General features: G+C 41.6%; 1 protein-coding gene across 1 annotated transcript in view; it reads right to left on the bottom strand.

Annotated features, from left to right (window-relative positions):
* Window positions 1-20,247, bottom strand: part of LOC138609257 (collagen alpha-1(IX) chain-like) — a 28,449-nt gene that overhangs the window by 2,552 nt on the left and 5,650 nt on the right. Inside the window, exons 4-35 of the mRNA XM_069681894.1 lie at window positions 19,279-19,675; window positions 18,823-18,903; window positions 16,146-16,163; window positions 15,660-15,749; window positions 15,482-15,517; window positions 13,434-13,505; window positions 13,306-13,350; window positions 13,179-13,214; window positions 13,047-13,070; window positions 12,901-12,954; window positions 11,549-11,620; window positions 10,924-10,962; window positions 10,668-10,724; window positions 9,031-9,084; window positions 8,773-8,826; window positions 8,640-8,693; window positions 8,493-8,546; window positions 8,332-8,385; window positions 8,194-8,247; window positions 8,054-8,107; window positions 7,597-7,650; window positions 5,913-5,957; window positions 5,702-5,755; window positions 5,546-5,599; window positions 5,331-5,384; window positions 4,116-4,187; window positions 3,972-4,007; window positions 3,846-3,890; window positions 3,727-3,759; window positions 3,348-3,494; window positions 735-789; window positions 411-605 (exon numbers count right to left, since the gene is read on the bottom strand). Coding sequence (XP_069537995.1) covers window positions 411-605; window positions 735-789; window positions 3,348-3,494; window positions 3,727-3,759; window positions 3,846-3,890; window positions 3,972-4,007; window positions 4,116-4,187; window positions 5,331-5,384; window positions 5,546-5,599; window positions 5,702-5,755; window positions 5,913-5,957; window positions 7,597-7,650; window positions 8,054-8,107; window positions 8,194-8,247; window positions 8,332-8,385; window positions 8,493-8,546; window positions 8,640-8,693; window positions 8,773-8,826; window positions 9,031-9,084; window positions 10,668-10,724; window positions 10,924-10,962; window positions 11,549-11,620; window positions 12,901-12,954; window positions 13,047-13,070; window positions 13,179-13,214; window positions 13,306-13,350; window positions 13,434-13,505; window positions 15,482-15,517; window positions 15,660-15,749; window positions 16,146-16,163; window positions 18,823-18,903; window positions 19,279-19,675 — 2,243 coding nt within the window. The remainder of the gene's footprint in view (window positions 1-410; window positions 606-734; window positions 790-3,347; window positions 3,495-3,726; window positions 3,760-3,845; window positions 3,891-3,971; window positions 4,008-4,115; window positions 4,188-5,330; window positions 5,385-5,545; window positions 5,600-5,701; window positions 5,756-5,912; window positions 5,958-7,596; window positions 7,651-8,053; window positions 8,108-8,193; window positions 8,248-8,331; window positions 8,386-8,492; window positions 8,547-8,639; window positions 8,694-8,772; window positions 8,827-9,030; window positions 9,085-10,667; window positions 10,725-10,923; window positions 10,963-11,548; window positions 11,621-12,900; window positions 12,955-13,046; window positions 13,071-13,178; window positions 13,215-13,305; window positions 13,351-13,433; window positions 13,506-15,481; window positions 15,518-15,659; window positions 15,750-16,145; window positions 16,164-18,822; window positions 18,904-19,278; window positions 19,676-20,247) is intronic.

Genomic DNA, 20,247 nt, shown 5'->3' with positions numbered 1-20,247 from the left:
TGAAATGGAGATGCATACAGTGCTCACAGTTAATTAGGAAACTTAATGACTCCACTCTGATTCAGCCTGGTTTGGTGAATCATTGATTGTATAACGTTATGCATGGGTGAATCCGCTCCATCTGCACAGCACTTTGCATAACTTCTGTCAGTGTGCTGAGCCAGTGTGAAGACAAAGGCGTGCTGCCGGAGCCCACAAGCTTCTCTAAGGGCTTCATTTAATTTCTTGCCACAACATCCACTGTATGAATTGTGAAAGGAAAAACAAAACAATACAGCTACGGCAGCAGCTCAGCTTATCCATCACAGCACTGCTGAAGCTCACACAGACTGCTGAAGCCAGCAGCTCTGCTAATCCAATGAAGAGCTTTGTTGGAGTTCAGCATCGAGAAGAGGAGAATGTTTACTGACCATTCTTTCCTGGTGCGCCTGGAAGTCCAAAGAAGCCTGGGTGGCCTTTGGGACCCTTCGCCCCTGGGGTCCCCGCTGCTCCGGCCGCTCCAGCTGCTCCAGGAGGGCCGGGTGGGCCTGCAGGTCCAGCAGTACCAGGGGCACCAATGGCAGCTGGCCTCTTCAGTAACTCTTTCATAAATTCTGCTAATTGTTCTAGATGGGCAGAGAACAAAATAGCTTCAAACAGGAACTCAGTTTACAGTAAGTATCGTGATAAGTTTGATCATTTGTTGAATGTAAGTGACGACATGGATGTGAAAGAGTCAAAGTGACCAAACGCACCTTCAACAACAGCTGAGCACATCTCACGGAGCTTCTCATCATTAACTTTCGGGCCCTGTGAAAAATTGAATAAACATTAAGATGTGTAAACAAGACACTAGATCTGTTTGATTTCAGTCAAGTTAGATATACTTCACCAAAAATCCACCATAGCAAGTTGTGAAATCAGTAAGATAAGATAAGATAAGGGGTCTGCACGGTGGTGCAGTGGTTACAGCTAGAAGGTCACTGGTTCAAACCCCGGTTTGGACAAAGTTGGCCTTTCTTTGCGGAGTTTGCATGTTCTCCCTGTGCATGTGTGGGTTCTCTCCGGGATCCAGTCCAAAGATAGGCTTGTTAGGTTAACTGGTGAGTCTAAATTGGCCATAGGTGTGGGAGTGAGTGCGAAAGGTTGTCTGTCTCTATGTGTCAGCCCTGTGATTGACTGGCGATCAGTCCAGGGTGTTAGACAGCTGGGATAGGCTCCAGCCTCCCCGCGACCCTGAACAGGATAAGCGGTATAGATAATGGATAGATGGATGGAAATAAGATCAGATAAGCTTTATTGATCCCCCACAGGGGAAATTTACTCGTTACAGCAGCTCACAAAACAGGCAAATTAAATAAAGTACTCAAGTAATAAAAAAAAAGACAAAAATTTGATAATATAAACAATTGTAAGAAACTCATTAAAAAACTATTCACGCTGTTCACACATTTTTCGTTGCAGGGGGTTATTTTTCTGCACAGGAAATTTAGGGCTTTGCCTGGCCACAGTAACAATGCTACCTGTCTACAGCCATGTATGTAGCAGTTGTATCAGTGCGTTGGGTTAATTGCTAATGTTAGCATGCTAACACACACTACAGTGACAATGCTTACATGCAGATGTTATTACCGCAGATAAAGGGAGGTTGGTGTGTAAGGTAGACGGGGCTAAGTTATGAACTTGATTTGAAATGTAATCCTTCACTTGTGAAAATAATTGTTCACATGTGGCCTTGGCTAAGCAATTACAGAGTGATACAGATCAGGTCAGGAATAGATCAGGAAGAGGAGGATGAGGGTGATATTAATAAGTTAGACATCAACCACATTCATACGAAATGTATAAGCTACAAAGTTTTTGCTAGCTTCATTTCAAAAACACACCTCATACATCAACATTGCTCTGACAGCTAAACCCACACAAAAACCTTGTGGTTAAATGTGGTTTTATTGGACATTGGCTGAATGCAATTAAGCCCCAGGGGATAAAACAGTTCATCGCTCTCCACTGAGTTTGTAAAGTGTTAAAGTGCTTTCTTGTCTCTTTTGTCTAGAAGCCTCTTGGGTAGGAATGCACACCAAGAGGGTTAAGAACTGGGGACTAAGTTTTCTATAAGCATCACAGCCAAAAAGGTGGAAGGACGAATGTGAAAACTGACAATGATTTGTCCAGACAAACTATCGAGGTTAAAGCAAGGCTACGCGAGGCCTGGTTTTGATCTGTGGTAGGTGAAAGGATGATATTACCTGATTATTAAATCAAATTGTTATAAATAGCAAAAACACTATCTAATACTTATGAACCACTCAGGCAGATGGGAGTGTCATTAGTTTTGCAAGGATTTGGTCAAACACCAAAGCATACATCATCAAAGATACACCATCTGGGAAATTAGATGTCTGAAAGACATTTTTTGGCAATCGATCCGAATGTTGAGATATTTCAGTCTGGACCGAATTACAGAGACACCAACATTGAGATTCCAAAGCACCTTGCTAGATAAAGTTATAGTAAATTAAAATAAAGATTCAATAACATCCCAAGTTTACAACCAATAGATTTATTATTTCACTAATTACATGGACGGATCGTAATACTGACTGCTGTATGTCTCTTTTAATTACATTTGAGTTGATCAGAGCTTCATCTCCACTTTTGGCTTCAAGGAACAATATGTAATATATTTACTGAAATGTATCATAAAATGCCCATGATATGTCATCAGAGATTAAGAGAACATGCTAAGTTGAAATACTGTTTTCTCCGACAACAATGCTGCAGCCAGTATATTCTCCTCCTGAAATTTACATTCGGGGTGGAACGTCTGCGTGTGTTTTGGCCTGCGCGATCCCGCCCACTGCCCATTTCATCACCCCGGGTTGCAGGGAGTGAGTGTGTGCGCATGAGTTACGAGAGTGAACGGGGATCGGAGCGGATCAGCGGAGAATGTTATAGGTAACTAGGTAACTGAACAGTAAGACTGTGTGTGTAATAAAGCCACATACTCCTCAAGACTGTCTTGCTTCCTGCTCGCTGCTGTGTGTGTAAAGTGACGGGAGTTAGCCCTGAAACTAGCGGCAGCTTCGACCCTGGAGCAGACCGACAAGTCTCCCCTGTGCGTTGCAACCACGGTCAGAACGCTGAAGCAGGAAAGGCTAACATTCGAATCTGGGGGGGAGGGGGCGGGTGGAGACAACACTCTACAGTATTTAGAATGTAGACTGCAGTACCCTTTTTAGACGCTTGCTGTCAATGTTTTATATTGGTCCTACATATTGATTTTAACCCTTGACGACCACAGCTGTTAGAAAGTGTGCTGCTGCTGCTGCACATATACCGTTTGTATTGGTAATGGTAACACTTACAGGTAGACCTCTGGGTCCTGATGCTCCAGGAAGGCCTGGTTCTCCCTCCAGTCCTCGAGCTCCCATTGGACCAGCCAAACCCTCGTGCCCCGGCTGGCCTGGTCTGCCTTCATCTCCTGTAGCTCCTCTCGTGCCCTTCTCTCCACGCTTAGTTTGAAAAAAATACATCATTACCATCCCAATCTGACATTAGCGACACTACTTAGGTTTCTTTTATATGTGAGGGGGTTGCATCAGGATGCAAGGGGGGCGTTCGAGAAGTTTACAGTAGATGTTCACATATAATTGAAACCTCTAGTAATATCAGCGAAGTGGCAGAATAACTGAGAGCAGTTTTAAAACAGCAGCGTGAGAGAGTAGTCGAGAGTAGTTTTTATACCTCTCCTTTGATTCCAGGAACACCAGGAGGGCCCTGAAAACACACACAGATCAGTCGCCTGTTTTGACTCACAGAAAGGTTGTTGCTACTTCAACTGAACAAAAAGCAGCTCCACCGACCTGGTCCCCTTTGACTCCAATGTCTCCTGCAACACCTGTGTCTCCCTGTTCAGGAAGGTAACATGGTTAGAAAGTTAAAAGTATAGATACATTAGAAACAAATACAGAGATGATGATAAGTCTTACCAGACTTCCTTTTGGTCCCTCTGGTCCCATAGGTCCCTGGACGACACGTAAAAAAAACATGAATTACTTCACTCAACCTGTATTATCACAGACATTATGATGGATGTTTAAAAGTAACACTGGTAAAATGAGATGTCGTCTAACCTGATCACCTTTGTATCCAGTGTGACCTTTCATTCCTTTGGCGCCAGTGTCACCTTTATCACCTTTGTCACCCTGGAAAACAAACATTTGACAAACAACTCTGAATCACATTTTATATTTTTAACATTATTAGTATCAAAAGCAAATGTAGTGCAGTAAAATGGTCCATGTCAAATTATTAGATATGATGTTTTTTGATTTATATTATAGCTTTAATAATATATATACACTCACCGGCCACTTCATTAGGTACACCTGTTTTGTTGAGAGTCGGATATGTGTCGATTCAATGATGTTTATTACGGAGGCCATAGTTAAAGGTGGTGTTGTACTGAACTACATTATATTGAGATGTGTCTCAAATTTTTTGTCCTCCCTATTTGCGTACATGAGGGGGCCAGAGTATTAGAAACACCTCTTATTAACACGTCGACGACAGCTTAGAAAAAAGCCTGTACATTACAGGCAACATAAAAGCAAATCTCATGACTGTGCTGGTGTATTGGATTACATTCGATTTTTCAGGTGTACCTAATGAAGTTGCCGGTGAGTGTACATTGCTGTAGATGTTTAAGGTTGTGCTAATTTAAACTACAACTACTACACGGTGGAGTGGTTTGATATTAAAGATTATTCAGGCCAGGCAAAAGAATGAGGTCAAGATGAAGCTGTTTCGATTTTACGTCACAAAATGGTATTTCAGCTTGTCATGTTGACGATGATTATTTTAAAATCTTCCTCCTCTGATTTACTTTTTTGTATAATCCGTATTTTATCAGCAGTTGGGCTTCTTTTGATTACCTTGGGCTGGGGGAAATTGCTTTGGGCTGGTGGATTAATTTTGGGCAGCTGTCAACATTTGGCGGGGTTTTGAACACCAAACAAGCTGTCATTTTATGGTCAAAAGATTATGTCATTTTCACTGACTCATTGTTTTTATCATGGCATATTCATTTATTTATTTGTAACTGGGATGGACGCTGTCAATCTGATGTGGCAACAGTTCATTAGAGAGATTCAAATTTAAAGTCACCCAATTTGAAGCCACAGTATTCCCTGGGCAAGCATGAAGAGGAGCAGAATGTTATTGTTGCATACAATTTAAAATACATTGAAAGTACAAGAGTCTCAATTTTGTACTTGGTAAGTGCAGTACTTGAGTAAATGTATTAAGTTACATTCCACTGCTACATGGAACCATTGTTAATGTCTCACCTGGATGCCTGGAGGTCCTGCAGGCCCCACAGGTCCTTGTTTTCCTGTTCCACCCTGCAAAGTGATGACATAAACAGTTCATATGTCCACTTAGCAATACAAGGGAATCTGAAAGCTTATTAAAAAGTACAAATAACATTAATTTTACTACAAAAAACAAACAAAAAAACAAGGAAGTGAAACTACAAACAATAGAAAAGTAAAAGTCAACTCACAGTTGCTCCTTTGTCTCCTGGTTTCCCATCTTCTCCGTCTGTTCCAGGCTCACCCTGCGTGAAAACAGGTAAGTGTCAAGAAGTTTGAAAGTTTTACATGAGACGCTAACAGATTTACAGAGTGATATAATTGTAATGTGTTTTGGAGGCTCTCACAGTCTTTCCAGGAAGTCCGACTGGCCCGATGGCTCCCTCAGCACCAGCATCGCCCTAAACCCACAGCAAGAATTTTGTTAGTCCTGAATTCAATTTTCTGTCAGCTCAGGCTGCATGCTACCAGTGAAATCTGTTGAAGTCTAACAGTGCTGCAATAAAATTTTGGATGTAGTATGGCATGCCTCATTAAATGGGAGATGAATCCAATTACCTGTGCACCAGGGGGTCCAGCTACTCCCTGCTTTCCTGGCAGCCCCTAGGAGCAACAACACATCATATGAAAATAGACAGAAAATGAAAGCTGCTACACCCTTCAATCCTGTTTATGTAGAGTAAGGGGCTTCTTTCTGTACTGACGGTAAAATGCTCAGTGAAGGAAATGTAACATTTTCAAATTCTTTAAACAATTCAAAGAGTCTGACATCGTAGTTGTAGCTGTGTAAGGCTGAACGTATGCCGCATTCATGTCCTATCAGATTTAGTTTAATTGCAAGTTTCTGATTTGTGAATATGTTTCACACCAACGTCCAAGTAGTATTTATGAGTGGGAGATTCCAATATGTCCAACTTGGCAATTACTGATAAAGAAATACCAAGAAAAGTCAACTAGTGCCTCACTTTAGCCAAAGAATGTTTTTCAACTGAATAAAACCCAGATTTGAGTGGGTTTAAAAACAAAGGAATCTTTCCCGTCTATACCATCCATCCTGTTTGAAGTGGACCCGGCATATGGCAAAGCAATGCTTTGAGCTAAATGCTAACAGCATGCTTACAGGCTGATATGAAGCAGGTGTAATGTTGGCCATGTTTACAATCATGGTTTAGTGTTGAGGTATCCCTGCAGGGATAAGGATTTATCATTGCACTGGACTGTAAATGGACTGTACTTATAGCACATGTCACATTCACCCTTTCATACACTCAGTCACACACTGATGGCAATGACCTACGTGGCAGTCTCCAATCAGGATCTATGCATTCATTTTTCTATTATTATTATTATTCATTATGCATTCATACCTGATGGCTATGGCTTCGGGAGCAATTTGGGGATCAGTGTTTTGCCCACTTCAGCATGTGACTGTAGCAGTCAGGGATCGAACCACCCACCTTCTGATTGAGAGGCAACTGACTCTACCACTGAGCCACAGCCGCCCCAGTGGGAAACCATGAGTGTTGTGACATTATTGCATAAAATCAGTGTATATGTTGGTGTCACCCATTGCTTGTCTACTACCATTTGCCCAATAGAGTTAGACCCTAACTCACTGCTAAGCCTCTATCCTGGGTTGACCGGTCACTGTGATGTTGATGTGTTGATAACAGGTAGGCACACTCACCGCTACATACCGCTTATCATGTATTTTACTCTAAATGGCACCATGGTTTATTAAATAAACATTATACTGTTTTGAAGAAGACTCTTTGCTGCCACTCTGAGGTTAGAGGTACATAGCCATACTTTAGAAGATTCAATGGCAACAACAAAAAATATGCAACAATGCATTTTCTTGCGGGGGCTTACAAATCCTTTCGTCTGAAAAAGTTCCCAGTCTGCAGTTTATGTAATCTGAACCCTCACAGGATAATACAAGAAGAGAATCCTTTCAGAAAATCCTCAGATACATAACATTGAGTTTTATTTCTACTGTGCTGATTGTAGAGTTTGTCCATTCAGGTGTAATCTGTAGCCTCTCACCTCACAAGTACAACACTCTTAGAATCAGATGTTCCTGTGGCTCCAGAGAGGAGCTGTGTCCAACATCAGTGATCATTGTTTTACATTTAGTTTGCTATATAGCAATTATAAGTACCAAAATAATACACAATCACAATTACTATTAAGTGTAACAGACTTTTTTAAAGACAATAAAAGAAAAAGAAGTTGGACTTACTGGAATACCCACAATCCCCCTGATACCAACAGCTCCAGGAGTACCAGCCTCTCCCTGTTGAGCAAAAAGTACAATAATTACTAGAGTCAATCAATATTTGTTAGTCAGTATACGTATGTCTTGTTGTCCATTACTGATATAATGGAGTTCATGCCTGAAAGTAAACACTTGGGAACAGGAAATATATTTGGATACTTTTTCAATTTGAAATACAAACACATTTAATATATTACACACACATTTTTCTAATATAACCTTTCGTGGTCTGGTACAATCATGTGCGTCTGGTGGATAATCATAGCAACTGAAGTATCTCATGTTTAAACATTAGGCTGTAATTAAGTCCATTGAGTGTGTTTCAGTGGAAAGTGATGGTGTAAACATTGTATCAGAAGCTGAACAGGAGATATTGAATACTGGAACCAAAAAAAATGCAGTTGGAATTCAAAGAAGTCACCTTTGCTCCATCAACTCCAGGAAGTCCATCCAAGCCGTCGGCGCCAGGCTCTCCCTGAAACATCACAGCACACGGTTATTTCTGTGCTAAAGAATCAAAGAGCCAAAGAAAAGTTTATTCAATCCCACCAGCGTACTCACAACTTCTCCTTTCTCCCCCGCAGGGCCCTGCTCTCCTTGAGGTCCCACAGCTCCCTGAGCAAAATCAAAGTCTTTAACCAAAACAATCTTTTAGATTATATTTGCAATGTGATCCAGAAGCTGAAGTGAAGAACTTACATCGTCACCCTTAGGACCCTCCAAACCCTGACGTCCACGGACTCCCTCCACACCCTGAGACAAGAGATTCGATCAGAGACACATCTTGAAGGTTGGTTTTCAATTACGTCCTGTCCTATTTCTCTCAGAGTAAAAGAACTGATCTAAGTGAGACTGCTTACAGGGGCTCCTGGGGGGCCGGTTGGTCCTGGGACGCCATTGAATCCAGGTGGACCCTATGAACACAGGAGTCAGTTTTTATCTATAAATACAATGCTGCAAATCTTATCTCATTTTAAAACTTGTGAAGAAACTGCTGTTGAACTGACTTTGTCTCCCTTTTCTCCCAGGGTTCCAGGGAATCCAATGGGCCCTCTTTGCCCCTGAAATAACAGCAGAGCATTTTTAAAAACACATATCACTGATCCCTCTCGGGTCTGTTGTGAGGAATATTTTCCTTACATCATCTCCCATGCGACCTGGAGGCCCCTGGGGACCTTGTGCTCCTGCGTCTCCCTGTGGAGATAAAACAAACAAGAACAAATTAATTACAATATATTAAGCTGTTCAGAGGCTACAATGAACTCATTTAAGTGCAAATCATTCTTGGTATCAGTCTCCTTCCATACAGACGAACCGATGCTGGATGATTCACACAGAAGTGTGTTGGAGCAGAGGGACCTTGTTTTAAGGTAGGAACATTAAAACTCTCTCACATACCTTATCTCCAGATATTCCGTCTTTTCCAGGCTCACCATCTGTACCTTTGTGTCCCTGAAGGCATCAATCAAATGTATTTTCATTAGATTTGTATCTGAGTAAATGAAAGTGCCTGCAAATTACATTAAGATGGATATAATATGGCCACACGAGTGCTTCTGTGAGGCTGTACCCAGGCACAGCAGAGTTTTAACTGAAGTGCTAATGTCAGCATGCTATGCTAACAGGTTCACAAAGGAAACATGATGGCCACTCTGGCTACTTTTTCACCCAGGAGAAATTTCCTACTTCTAAACTGTGAAGTCTGGAACGCAGCATTTTTCCAACCTCCGACTAGAAAAATAGCTATGGAATGCCATCAAAGTTGGAGTTTCTACTTGAGAAATTTGAGACACCATCGGAAGTCGGGACATTGCGAATGGGAAGTTCTAGAGTTCCCAGTTGTCCGGAACGCAGCATCAGCTTTGCGTGACCTTTGACACCACTGTTTGTGTCACTTTTGAAACAAATGCCACTGTGACTCAATATTTTATGCCAAACCACGATATTTTCTTATTTTACCAAGTATTTTTTTAAATCTTTCCTCAACAAGCAGTGCTGTACCTAACCTTACAAGAACACGGATAGCATTGTAAATATTTGCATTTTCTGAGGTTTGAAAACCAACACTACTTAGATTTAAGGAAAGATTTTGGTTTAGGTTGAAACAATAGATTAACAACTGTACAGAGGACACAAACATTAGTCCAGTGTACTCCTGGGTGGGCCAGTTTCCTTGCAGAAAGAGCTAAAGGTGAACTTTTAGGCAAGGAGTCAACCAGTCAAAGCACAGTTAAAGTAGCCAATCAAAGCACAGGTCAACAGGATTAGCCAAATCTCACAAATATGAGCTGAAAGGAAAGAAAAAAATAATGCATTTGAACATGAATGTCGGTAAATGATTTTACTATAATCCATTCAATAGTTTTTGAGATATTTTAGTCTGGAGGAAAGTGTTTGATTGACCAATCCATATTCCCCAGGCTAGAAATCAGTTTGCACAGAATGGATAACTTGCCTCAGATTTTTAATCAGTGAACATTTTAGAAACTTTAAATTTGTTTAAATATTTAGTCAATGTCTGCAGCGTGAAATGCAGTGATTAAGGAAAAATACTGTTGTTGTGTGGAATACCTCTAAAGCCACTAATTCTGGCAGATACTTTTCTTGATGTTCAAGTTGGCTTAATGCTTTCTGCCTATAAGTATGTATTAAATGGTAAAAAGACTGTACTTATATCAAACTTTTTTAGTCTTCCGAGTCCGACCGCTCAAAGGGCTTTTACACTACATCTCATATTCACCCATTCACACTTACATTAACACACTGATGGCCTGTGCCTTCAGGAGCAATTTGGTGTTCAGTGTCTTGCCCAAGGACACTCCGACATGTGACTGTAGTCAGGAATCGAACCCCCAACCTTCTGATTGAGAGATGAGCGACTCCACCACTGAGCAGCCGCCACTATTACAGTTCGCATAGCTAATGAACTCAGTGCTTTGAGTCATCTGACCTTTGTGAAGGCTACAGAAGAACAGTTAACAATACGGCCCCACCCACAATTAAATCAAATTTACGGTAAATTAAAAAATCCTCACCTTCATCCCTGGTAATCCAGCCAGTCCCTGGGGTCCAGCAGGACAGGCAGCAGGACACTAAGAACATATAGAGACAGAGGGACGGGATGCAATGAGGGATGTAATAAACAAAACAGATTCTTAATCAGCATAGCTGCTGCTGCTGCAGAGCTTCTTAACTTCAGTGACTCAATTTGATCAAACATGCACTGTCACCAATCCAATTGCCATGCAGCCAGGAAACATTTGGCAGTGTGTAAGACAGTAAAACACTCACAGCTTCCCCACTTCCCTCATTGCTGGCACCAGGCGGTCCCTAAAACACAGCACAGTGACATCTAAAACAGCCGCGGGGGGTTTAGATGTCCACATAAATCCACCACAGCAGAAATTCCAGCAGAGATAATGTGACATGACACAGCAGCATGCAACATTGTCGTACACCCATGATTAACACAGAGAAATGTAAGCTCAAGGTGAAGTGTAGAGGTGTCCAGATCGTGATGAAAAATGAGTGTGAGTATTATTGGGGTTAAATCTGTTCAGTAGATGGTCGATATGAAGTAAATGGCTGATGCTGAGCTTTACTTCAAAGGCATGCAGAAACTAACCATTGATTGAATATACATATGCTTCAATAAGTTGCCTACTGTACACTGTCTATGTCTAACAGAAGCGTCTTATGACACACAACAGGAGGAGACATGGAACAGCATCCCAATAAACAGTTTCAGACACTTAATAATTAATGTTAGGTTACACTATACTTGAATTTCTGCATGAAACCTGCAATTCAAACATCTGTTTACTGGCTGTTAAATATGGATAATCAAAAGGCATGTTGAATGAAATGTTGATGTATTAGTAAATGTTACTAAACACGGCTTAGCTCTGGTTCTTACCACAGGCCCTGGTGGACCAGGAGGGCCAGGAAGCCCTGCGATGCCTGGTCCCCCTCTGGGTCCAGGTGCACCCTGCAAAAACAGTAAATATTATCCTAATGTAAGATTTTCATCAAACCCTTTAGCAAGCAAATACAGCAAAGTTTTATAATGCGGTAAAAACAAATTTAGGTTCTAACAGTTGATGCATCCAGAAACGTTAACTTGGCTCTATGTTTATATCTGTTGTTAGGATTGGAAGAAGTCCTAAGGTCCTTTAGTAAAAGTTTGCAATACAACAGTCTAAAAATTAGACATTAGAAACAAGTAGTATTTATATTGTAAAAGTATTTAAGTTATCTCTGCAAAATGTACTTATTGTGACTGAGGCATTAACGTGAAAGCAGAACTTTTCTTTAACTACATACATATTTCATTTAAGTGTATTTGTCCAGAGATTCCTAACATAGGGGCTGGGCCTGCAAAGTTAAGCTACACAAATCTGTTCCCTTTTCTCGTTTCTCGACGTTTATCTAATTTTTGCTTTTTATTTAGTCATCCATTGTCTTCCATTTAGCCAGCGGGCTAAGCAAGTTAACCTCGACTTCCTTCTGCCAAACAAGGTTTCCAGCTCCTCCAGGGGCAACCTGAAGCGTCCCAAGGCCAGATGAGATATGTCATGTTATCTCTCCAGCATGCTCTGTGTCTAACCCAGGGTCTCCTACCAGCTGGAGGTGCCCAGAGAACCTCCAGAGGAAGGGGCCCAAGAGGCATCCTGAACAGCTGCCCCAAATACCTTATCTGGCTCTTCAGGTGTGAAGGAGCAGCTGCTTTACTCTGAACTCTGAATGTCTGAACTCCTTACCCTGTCTCTAAGGATGAGCACAGCCACTCTATGGTGGAAACTAATTTTGGCCGTGTGTATCTAAGATCTTGTTCTTTTGTCACAGTCCAAATTCGTGACCTGGAGCACTAACTCACTCCAATCCGGTGGCTTCCCACTGGAGCCAGACCCTGGAGGGAAGTACCAGCGAGCTTCTGATGGCTGGGCCTTGACCCATGGTGCTTGGCCAGGCACAGCACAGAGAGATGAAAGCTGCACTTAATGCTGCCCAGCAGGCATATGTCTTTTATGTGCAGCCTTAAAGCAAGTAATTACTATTGCTGTAAAATATATGTCGTGGGGAAAAAAGTACATTTTTTCCTTTTAAAATGTAGTTGAATAGAGGTGCTCAAGTGTAGTGCAACTTCTTTACACTTGAGTTCAATACTTACTTACTTACGTACGTTTATCACTGACTTTTTCTTTAATTGTTGTACATAGATTCTAATTGAAGTTCTCCACACACTTGTGTCTTAATTTGAACACTGACCTCAGGTCCGATGTTTCCCTCATCTCCTGGGATTCCGGGTTTTCCTGGCGGTCCCTGTGAGAAACAGACACAGAAGATAATTCAGCATTTTAACAAGTCTCAGAATAAAACAACAGAGAAAATAGAAGAATGTAGCAAATACATACAGCGGGTCCTTCACTTGCTGGGCCCTGTGAATTGATAGGCAGATTTTAGTAGACTTATTGGTAGTTTCTTCATGGTCACATTCAGTTTCATTTCCATGCACATATCTTTTGATAAGGGATTTTTCCACTTACAGGAGGACCTGCAGGTCCAGGAAAGCCAGGAAGTCCCTACAATCACGAAGGACCAAAATCAGTGACATCGTCCAGGCTGATAATCGTTTCAATGAATGATTTATAAGTGATCTGAATGTTTACTCACTCTCTCTCCCACAGGCCCTCTTGGACCCATTGGGCCAGATGAACCCTGCAGAAAACAAACATACAATCACACAGACAGCAACTGGCAGATAATATAAAGTGCGTGTCAGTGTATGAGGTGTTTCCTACAGCAGATCCAGGAAGGCCGGGCAGGCCTCTCTGTCCAGGAAGACCGATCTCTCCCTGCTCCCCTTTGCTGCCCTAGGAAACAGACACAACAGGGAGTGAAACAGCTTTATCTTCTTCCTGCATCTCCCCGCACTGTGTTGCTAAGATACGAAGGGGCAGCATCAGTCAACATTTAATCAATGAAAGGTGGCCAACTCTTATTGTTACTTAGATCAACAACAAACCAAACTTGTGTAAGGCTGTGCAGATAACAAATGGGTTGGACAGGAAAAGAGCAACCATTAATGACAGAGGAACCTGTTAGCATGTCGCCTTCACTTAACCCTCAGGTTAACCAGCCAGGTATCAGTGCAAATACCTTTGTGGCATAACTTGTGGTAGGAAGGGAATTCTATGTCCTTTGCCACGGCCCTTGCCGTCTTATACAGATGCACAAGGTAAGGGTTGCAGGCGCATGAGGCACATCAGGCTTTCATCAAGCTCCACTCTAAACTCATTAGCTGAGACATATGAGGCTCAAAGAGACAGCCAATGGCTACTAGTGGAAAACAAAATGGGGAACTGACATCGTTTTAGCTAGAAAGTACTGAAGCCTTCCTGTTAGCACATTAGCCATTAGCTTGCTCGTTAGCAGACGCTGTCTGAATGGTTGTGTTCACAATTGAAATTACGCATCTGTCCTGGGTGATCCGATCACAAGTGGACAGCTCTAAGCCTGCAGTTCACACCTAGCATGTGTCTTCAGTGACCACTTGCAAATTAACACGGAGGCTCAATCTCTTTCATTAGACTTATCATATAATAATATAAAACATCATGAAATGAAAGAAAGTGTGATGCAGACTCGCAGCACAGAAAGGGGGAGAGCTGCTGCGCACGAGCAAGGAGGGAGGAGGGACGGAGGGGGTGATCGCGGACTGGAGTGATGACATGATATAAAACTTAGTTTGATCATGAAGCCTGATGCTCCTCCACAGCTCTGTGTTTATCAAATATATGATACACAGCAGACTGGAGTCTCTGTTAAAAGTGACAGACAGACCGAAATATCTGTGTGATTAACACACAGATCCACGTTATGAAGCGTCGGTCTCCTCCCCGCGCGGCGTTATTATAACCTATGATGATCTGCACGTGGGTAGCTCCTGCTCGTGTCAGTCACAGCATGTGATGTGAAGATGTAGTTTAGACTCCATGGTAACTGTGCGCGAAATACGGGACAGATAGCGACTGCTATAAAGCCAGGAGCAATGTTACAATTTCATTCAGGAGCAGAGCATGACACACGCACAGATCTGTGTCCTCTTCACTGCGCAGCATGATTAAAAACTTTGATTAACTTCATGAGGATCACTTGATTTTGAAACTGTGATAAACTGCTCCATGATCATATCTCTGACCCGCATCGTCCTGTATTAAAAAATAGATTCTCTCTCTCAGTGAGTAAATAAAGATACGATCTGTCTGTGTTTCCGTGCACACTCCGCTTTCATGCATGAACGTTTACACAGCTGGAGTGACATGAGACAAAAATGAAAAAAAATCGAGAAACGTTAAATCAGACAGGAATGAAAGGAGAGGTGATCATTGCCGTGGATACGGGGAGAGCGGGCGGTGCTTAATGTGGCCCCTGACACGTGTGTTCACACTACCAGACGTATGTGGATAAATGCGTCCCAGACCACCTCCGTATGTGGCCTGAGTGATCGGATCTGAATGCGTCTTCAATCCGTTGATACCATTTCCGAACAACCTCAATAAGCAGCAGCCTACAACTTTCTCTCTGTGAACATAACTTGTCATTTTGTAGGAAAGTAATATCCAACAGGGGAATTGTTACTATAAAGTGTCAATTCTGAGATGAAAAAAAAAACTACGTGCCCAGTCATCTTATGTTGAGAAAATCCATTTTGAAATATAGTAAATTCTTGAACACAGGTGTAATTTCCCTGAGGTATCACACAGCAAAAACAAATCCACAAAAAGGGAGGATAGCTCAACAGCTTGTAAGGGATTCTGCCAATATATTTTGAGCATTTCATACTTACAGGAGTGCCTGGACTGCCAGGAGAACCTGGAAGACCCTGGAGAGACGAACAAAACAACATCATTAAAGAAAGCAGAGGCACAAAGAGAAGAATACTTTCTTTGTGTTGAGGATTCAGACAATAAAGGAATGTACTTGTTTGTAGAAAGAACAACTTTTATCGAGGAGGAAATGCTTACATCTCTTCCATCTCTGCCGTTTTCTCCTGAGGGGCCTCGGGGGCCCTCTGGGCCAGGGGCTCCTGGGGGACCTTGGAGTGACTTGTCAGGCTGAGAGTGGAGACATCCAGTCAGCAAAACGTATCATCACTTATCCAGAATGGTATTTTTTTTTATCAAATATAAAGTAGTATCAAATTTCAATAAAACATACATTTGAATAAAAGCCTGCACCATAAGGTCATATTAATTTAAATGGTGCTTAATGTACATCAATTTACTGTCTGCAGACATGTTTCAAATTGGGGACATTTAAGGTACAATTACACATATAAATGTTCTACAAACCCCAAAACTGCAAAAGAAAGAAAAGAAACAAAAAACCTCCACCACCATGAATTAGATTTAGAACAAAGCAGTGAGGTAATTAGGCAACCGAAGCACTGAAGTAGATTATTGGCTTTAAAATCACAAAGCAAAAGGGGAGTAGAGTAGAAAAATAAATACCTCAGCATTGGCATACATCTGAAGAAGCAAGAGAAATCAAACAAAAGGAAAGTTAGAGAAAGTCATCACACCGCCCTCACCAAAAGTGTCAGCAGAAGCGGTTTACCAGTTCATGATCATAGTAGTGAGTATTTCATGCTGTCATTTGAATTTACAGCCCATAGTCCCATCACTCCCCATCTACAGGACTGCCTCACAGCTGGATGCAGAAATGTTAGCCTAAAATCTATGCACATTTGCATCTTGATCCAAGTAATCAAATCAAAAGGTAAGGTACTGCAGACTTTGTACTGAATGAGGTTGGAGACAGCAGAGTGGCATTTTCAATATAGGTTACAGTATTTCTCAGAGGCAGAAATCTCATTAAAGCAGAACTGACATAAAAGATAATATTCAGTCATAAATGAAATCAAATTGGCCTGGACTTACACAATGTGTGTGTACGTGTGTGTGTGTGTGTGTGTGTGTGTGTGTGTGTGTGTATTTTCAATTCAGGATTACGTTGACCTAATGTTCCTTAAAAAAGGATTTCTACTGCGTGACTCTGCTGCATTTGTTGTCATGTACCAACTGGAAACAATCTCTGGACAAGATGGTGGAATGAATGCATGAATGATGAGTATCTTGCATTGGAATTGGACACAAGCATATCTGGTATGCCATTATGTGAAGCTCTATCTAAGTACCAAGCGGCTTTAAGGAAAATGTTGCTTTCTGAGGCATATAACTGGGTAGTCAAATTAAAAGATATTGACAAGACAAAAAAAGGTTATTTTAACAACCTGTTACATAAATGAAGCATAATCTGGTTTAATAATGGAATGGGGGGCAATGTTGTCTCACTTTTAAGCAGAGAGTGGAGTTTGTAAAAAAGTTTAGGACATTGCTGTAACATTTCAAGGATGTTTTACGTGTGCGACCTATACGTTAGCGGCTAAGTTAGCCGCTAACCTGCAGCATCAGAGAATGCCTGCAAATCGGGGGAACAACAACATTCGGTGGCTTCTTAGCAACGTTAAAGGTAACCTGTTTGCTTCCTGTTCAGTTAAAAAAATTGAAAGAAATACCTGATTTAGGGAGTTATGGTGAAATCTATGTTTAAAAGGGCTATAAAAATATTTGCTTAAGTTGAACTTCTGAGCTGAACCAAAATACACAGGTACACTAACACACAATCAGTGCGTGCTTCCAGCTAGCCTACAGCTAACCTCTGTAAAGTTGGTGGTTGCATTGAATTAACAGTTTAGTGGTTAAACACAAAATGAGCTATGGTTAAAATTTGTGTCCCTCTCTGTTTGAAAACACCCTGAGACATTTCTGACTTTTCACTTTAAGCTAAAGAACAAAAAGCCAGTTAAAATGTACAAGGGTAAAGGGTAAAAAAAGAGAGGAATGGAGCCTATTGCTCATATAACTAGCTTAAAAGATACATGCTAATATCCTTCCAAGTTTGAGGTTCATATCGGTAGTAGCCTAAGTAATCCTGCTGGTGCCTTATCAGCCTTTTAACCATATTTACCAAAATAAATTTGAAACATTTTTTAGTCATAAATCAGAATCAAGTCATGTTTCCTTTCTATAAAACAATTTAATTACCTGTGTTAGCTTGAACCAACCAATTTTAAACATCAGGACATCCCCTTATTTATCAGTCAGGAACTTTAAGCAGCACTGAGCTTGGATTTATTAGTTAGCTAGCTAGCAAACAGCATGGTCAGCTTCTCATTCCAAAATGTGTATCTGTGTGTTTCACTCTATCCTGTGATTATGGGCTCACTTTGAGGCAGGTTGTCTCTTTGACAGGTCCAGATTAAGGACGAGGCCTTTTCACAGTGTACTTTCTTAGCAACTACGACGAGAATACAGTGGGCTTTCCTGCCTTGGGATTTAACTTGGAAATATGTCATGATACTGAATAGATACAATTGAAATTCTGTTTCAGCTAAAATGTAATTACAATAATCAGCTGGTGGCAGGTGTTGTATTGCATTCCTGACAGCTGATAATCAAGTAGCAGCAGGAAAAGAACATGGAAATGTAGGCAGGGTGACAAACATAACCTGGTAAGTCGTATTCTATCATATTATTCTAATTTTTGTGGAAGAGTAGTCGTGTATTAACATTTCAGTTTGGACTGAAACATGCAAATCCATGTTGTAGCTTGTAGGCTACATGTGGTGCTTGTTTTCATGTTGCAGAACATGTGGCACATGTTTGTGCTGAATTTCCATTAAATTGTTACCACAAAAATCTAGCACTGTGAAGGTTGGGTTTCTGATCTCACACTTTTAATTTGAGCAGACTTCCTCTTTGTTTTTTAAATGTTTGCAAGTTAGCATTTGTGTTTTGGCTCCATGCATTGAGGTTTAACACAGGCAGTGACATCATGTCTGCCTGTTCCTTTACAGCTCCGCCTCCAAGAAATGTTTGTAGAACTATAACTCCAATCTGCTGTTGACAACACAATAAAATCTCTCAATTGTCCAACTTGCAAATTGTTTTGGATGGACCTCTGCCCTCCTGTGCTAAAGGAAACTGCTTGGCATAGTATTTGTTACACCTCTGCAACTCCATCTCAGCATTTCTGCCCTGTTTGCTTTCAGCATGCTGGGAACCCTATCAACCTGAGTAAAACCACAAACCACAGCAGATGCTGAGCAGATCCTTGTTACTGTACCTCGGTGGCAGGCAACTCGTTGCAGCTCTCTCTCTGGGCTCTCTTTGGGTCACAGTGAATCAACATCCACTGGAGTTCAAACTGAAAAAAAGATGTTAATGTTACTACATATACAATCCTATGCATCCTTTTCTCAGATGTGACACTGAATCTTGAACTGCTTCGCCATGATGCAGTTATTTCTTTGTGGCTTTAAATCCAGGCCTTGTATGGGACGCTGAGCTTGATTTTCCACCAATGCTATTTTCTGCAGGGATTAAGTTTTTCTTTTTTTCCACTGGAACCCAGCTGAGCAGCTTTGCTGTGACAGCAGCACTTTAGAATTATAGCAAAGCTCAGCACACATATAAACCTGAATGTGTTTGTGCGCAGAAAGTACCATTTCACTGATAGAGCATGTAAGGAGAGTCAGTGAACATGATTAAATTCAGCAGGCAACTCTCCATCCTCGCTTACCACTACGGAGGCGTCGGGATCAGCATCCAGCCTGCCAATGAGAGTGTCTCCCTCTGTGTTGATGGGGCCTTTGCCCTTAATGGGTTTCTGATCCACAGGCTGGCAGTCCACGTATAGAGTGACCTGGTCACGCTCCACTCCAATCATCACTTTGTGCCACTTGGTGTTGAAGAGCACAGAAAGGCCAGGGAAGGTGACAGTCTGCAGGTTGCCGTCAGCCCCCATCAGGAAGTACTCCAGAGCCTGCTGGTCACCATTCAGTCTCAGTCCGGCTTGTTTATTTCCGTCTTCGTCCACTACTTGCCAGACATTCCACACCTTGCTCACGGTGTTCTTGATCATGCGGAAGGTCACCATGAAGGAGTACTCGTCAGGGAAGCCACGAGGAAAGTTCAGCCTGAGAGGGAAAGTAAGTGATGGGTTCAAATCAGTTGAGGTAGCGAGGAACGATGTCACAGTTTTCACACATTTATTGAATGACAATCAGAGAAGAAGCTCTTCGCTCAGCCAGCAAGGTCAATAAACATCTTTTAAGTCAAAGTTAATTTATATTGAGAAAATAAACATTACTCAACAAAGCTATCATCAAATCAAGATGAAGACGCAGATCAAAAGCTTCCCCATCACTGTCTGACAGTCAAATACAAATACATTTATTCTCCCTGCTTAAAAGAAACAAGAGTATTAGGCATGCTATTATACCACAAATGGGACACTGTGAAAGAGGCAGCCTCAATAGAAACATCACTGCTTCAGTGACAAAGTTAGCCCTGGTTAGCATCCACAGTCTGGTGCTGTTTTTAACAAGCCACATTCTCAGTAGGCGGTGCATTCATAAATGGGCGCTGCCGCTGGACTTTTACCATCTTGTAAACGATCAAGGTGAGGCAATAAAAAGAGTTTCCTGTTAGCCAATAAAACAAATGAACACCACACTGTAGCTTTGCCTGAGGTGAGAAAGTGCAAAGT

This window comes from Semicossyphus pulcher, unplaced genomic scaffold (genome assembly GCF_022749685.1).
Source record: "Semicossyphus pulcher isolate SPU_LCO1_2020_fin unplaced genomic scaffold, fSemPul1.0.p SCAF_5, whole genome shotgun sequence".
NCBI classification, from domain to species: domain Eukaryota; kingdom Metazoa; phylum Chordata; class Actinopteri; order Labriformes; family Labridae; genus Semicossyphus; species Semicossyphus pulcher.
This window is presented reverse-complemented; position numbering and strand designations above follow the sequence as displayed.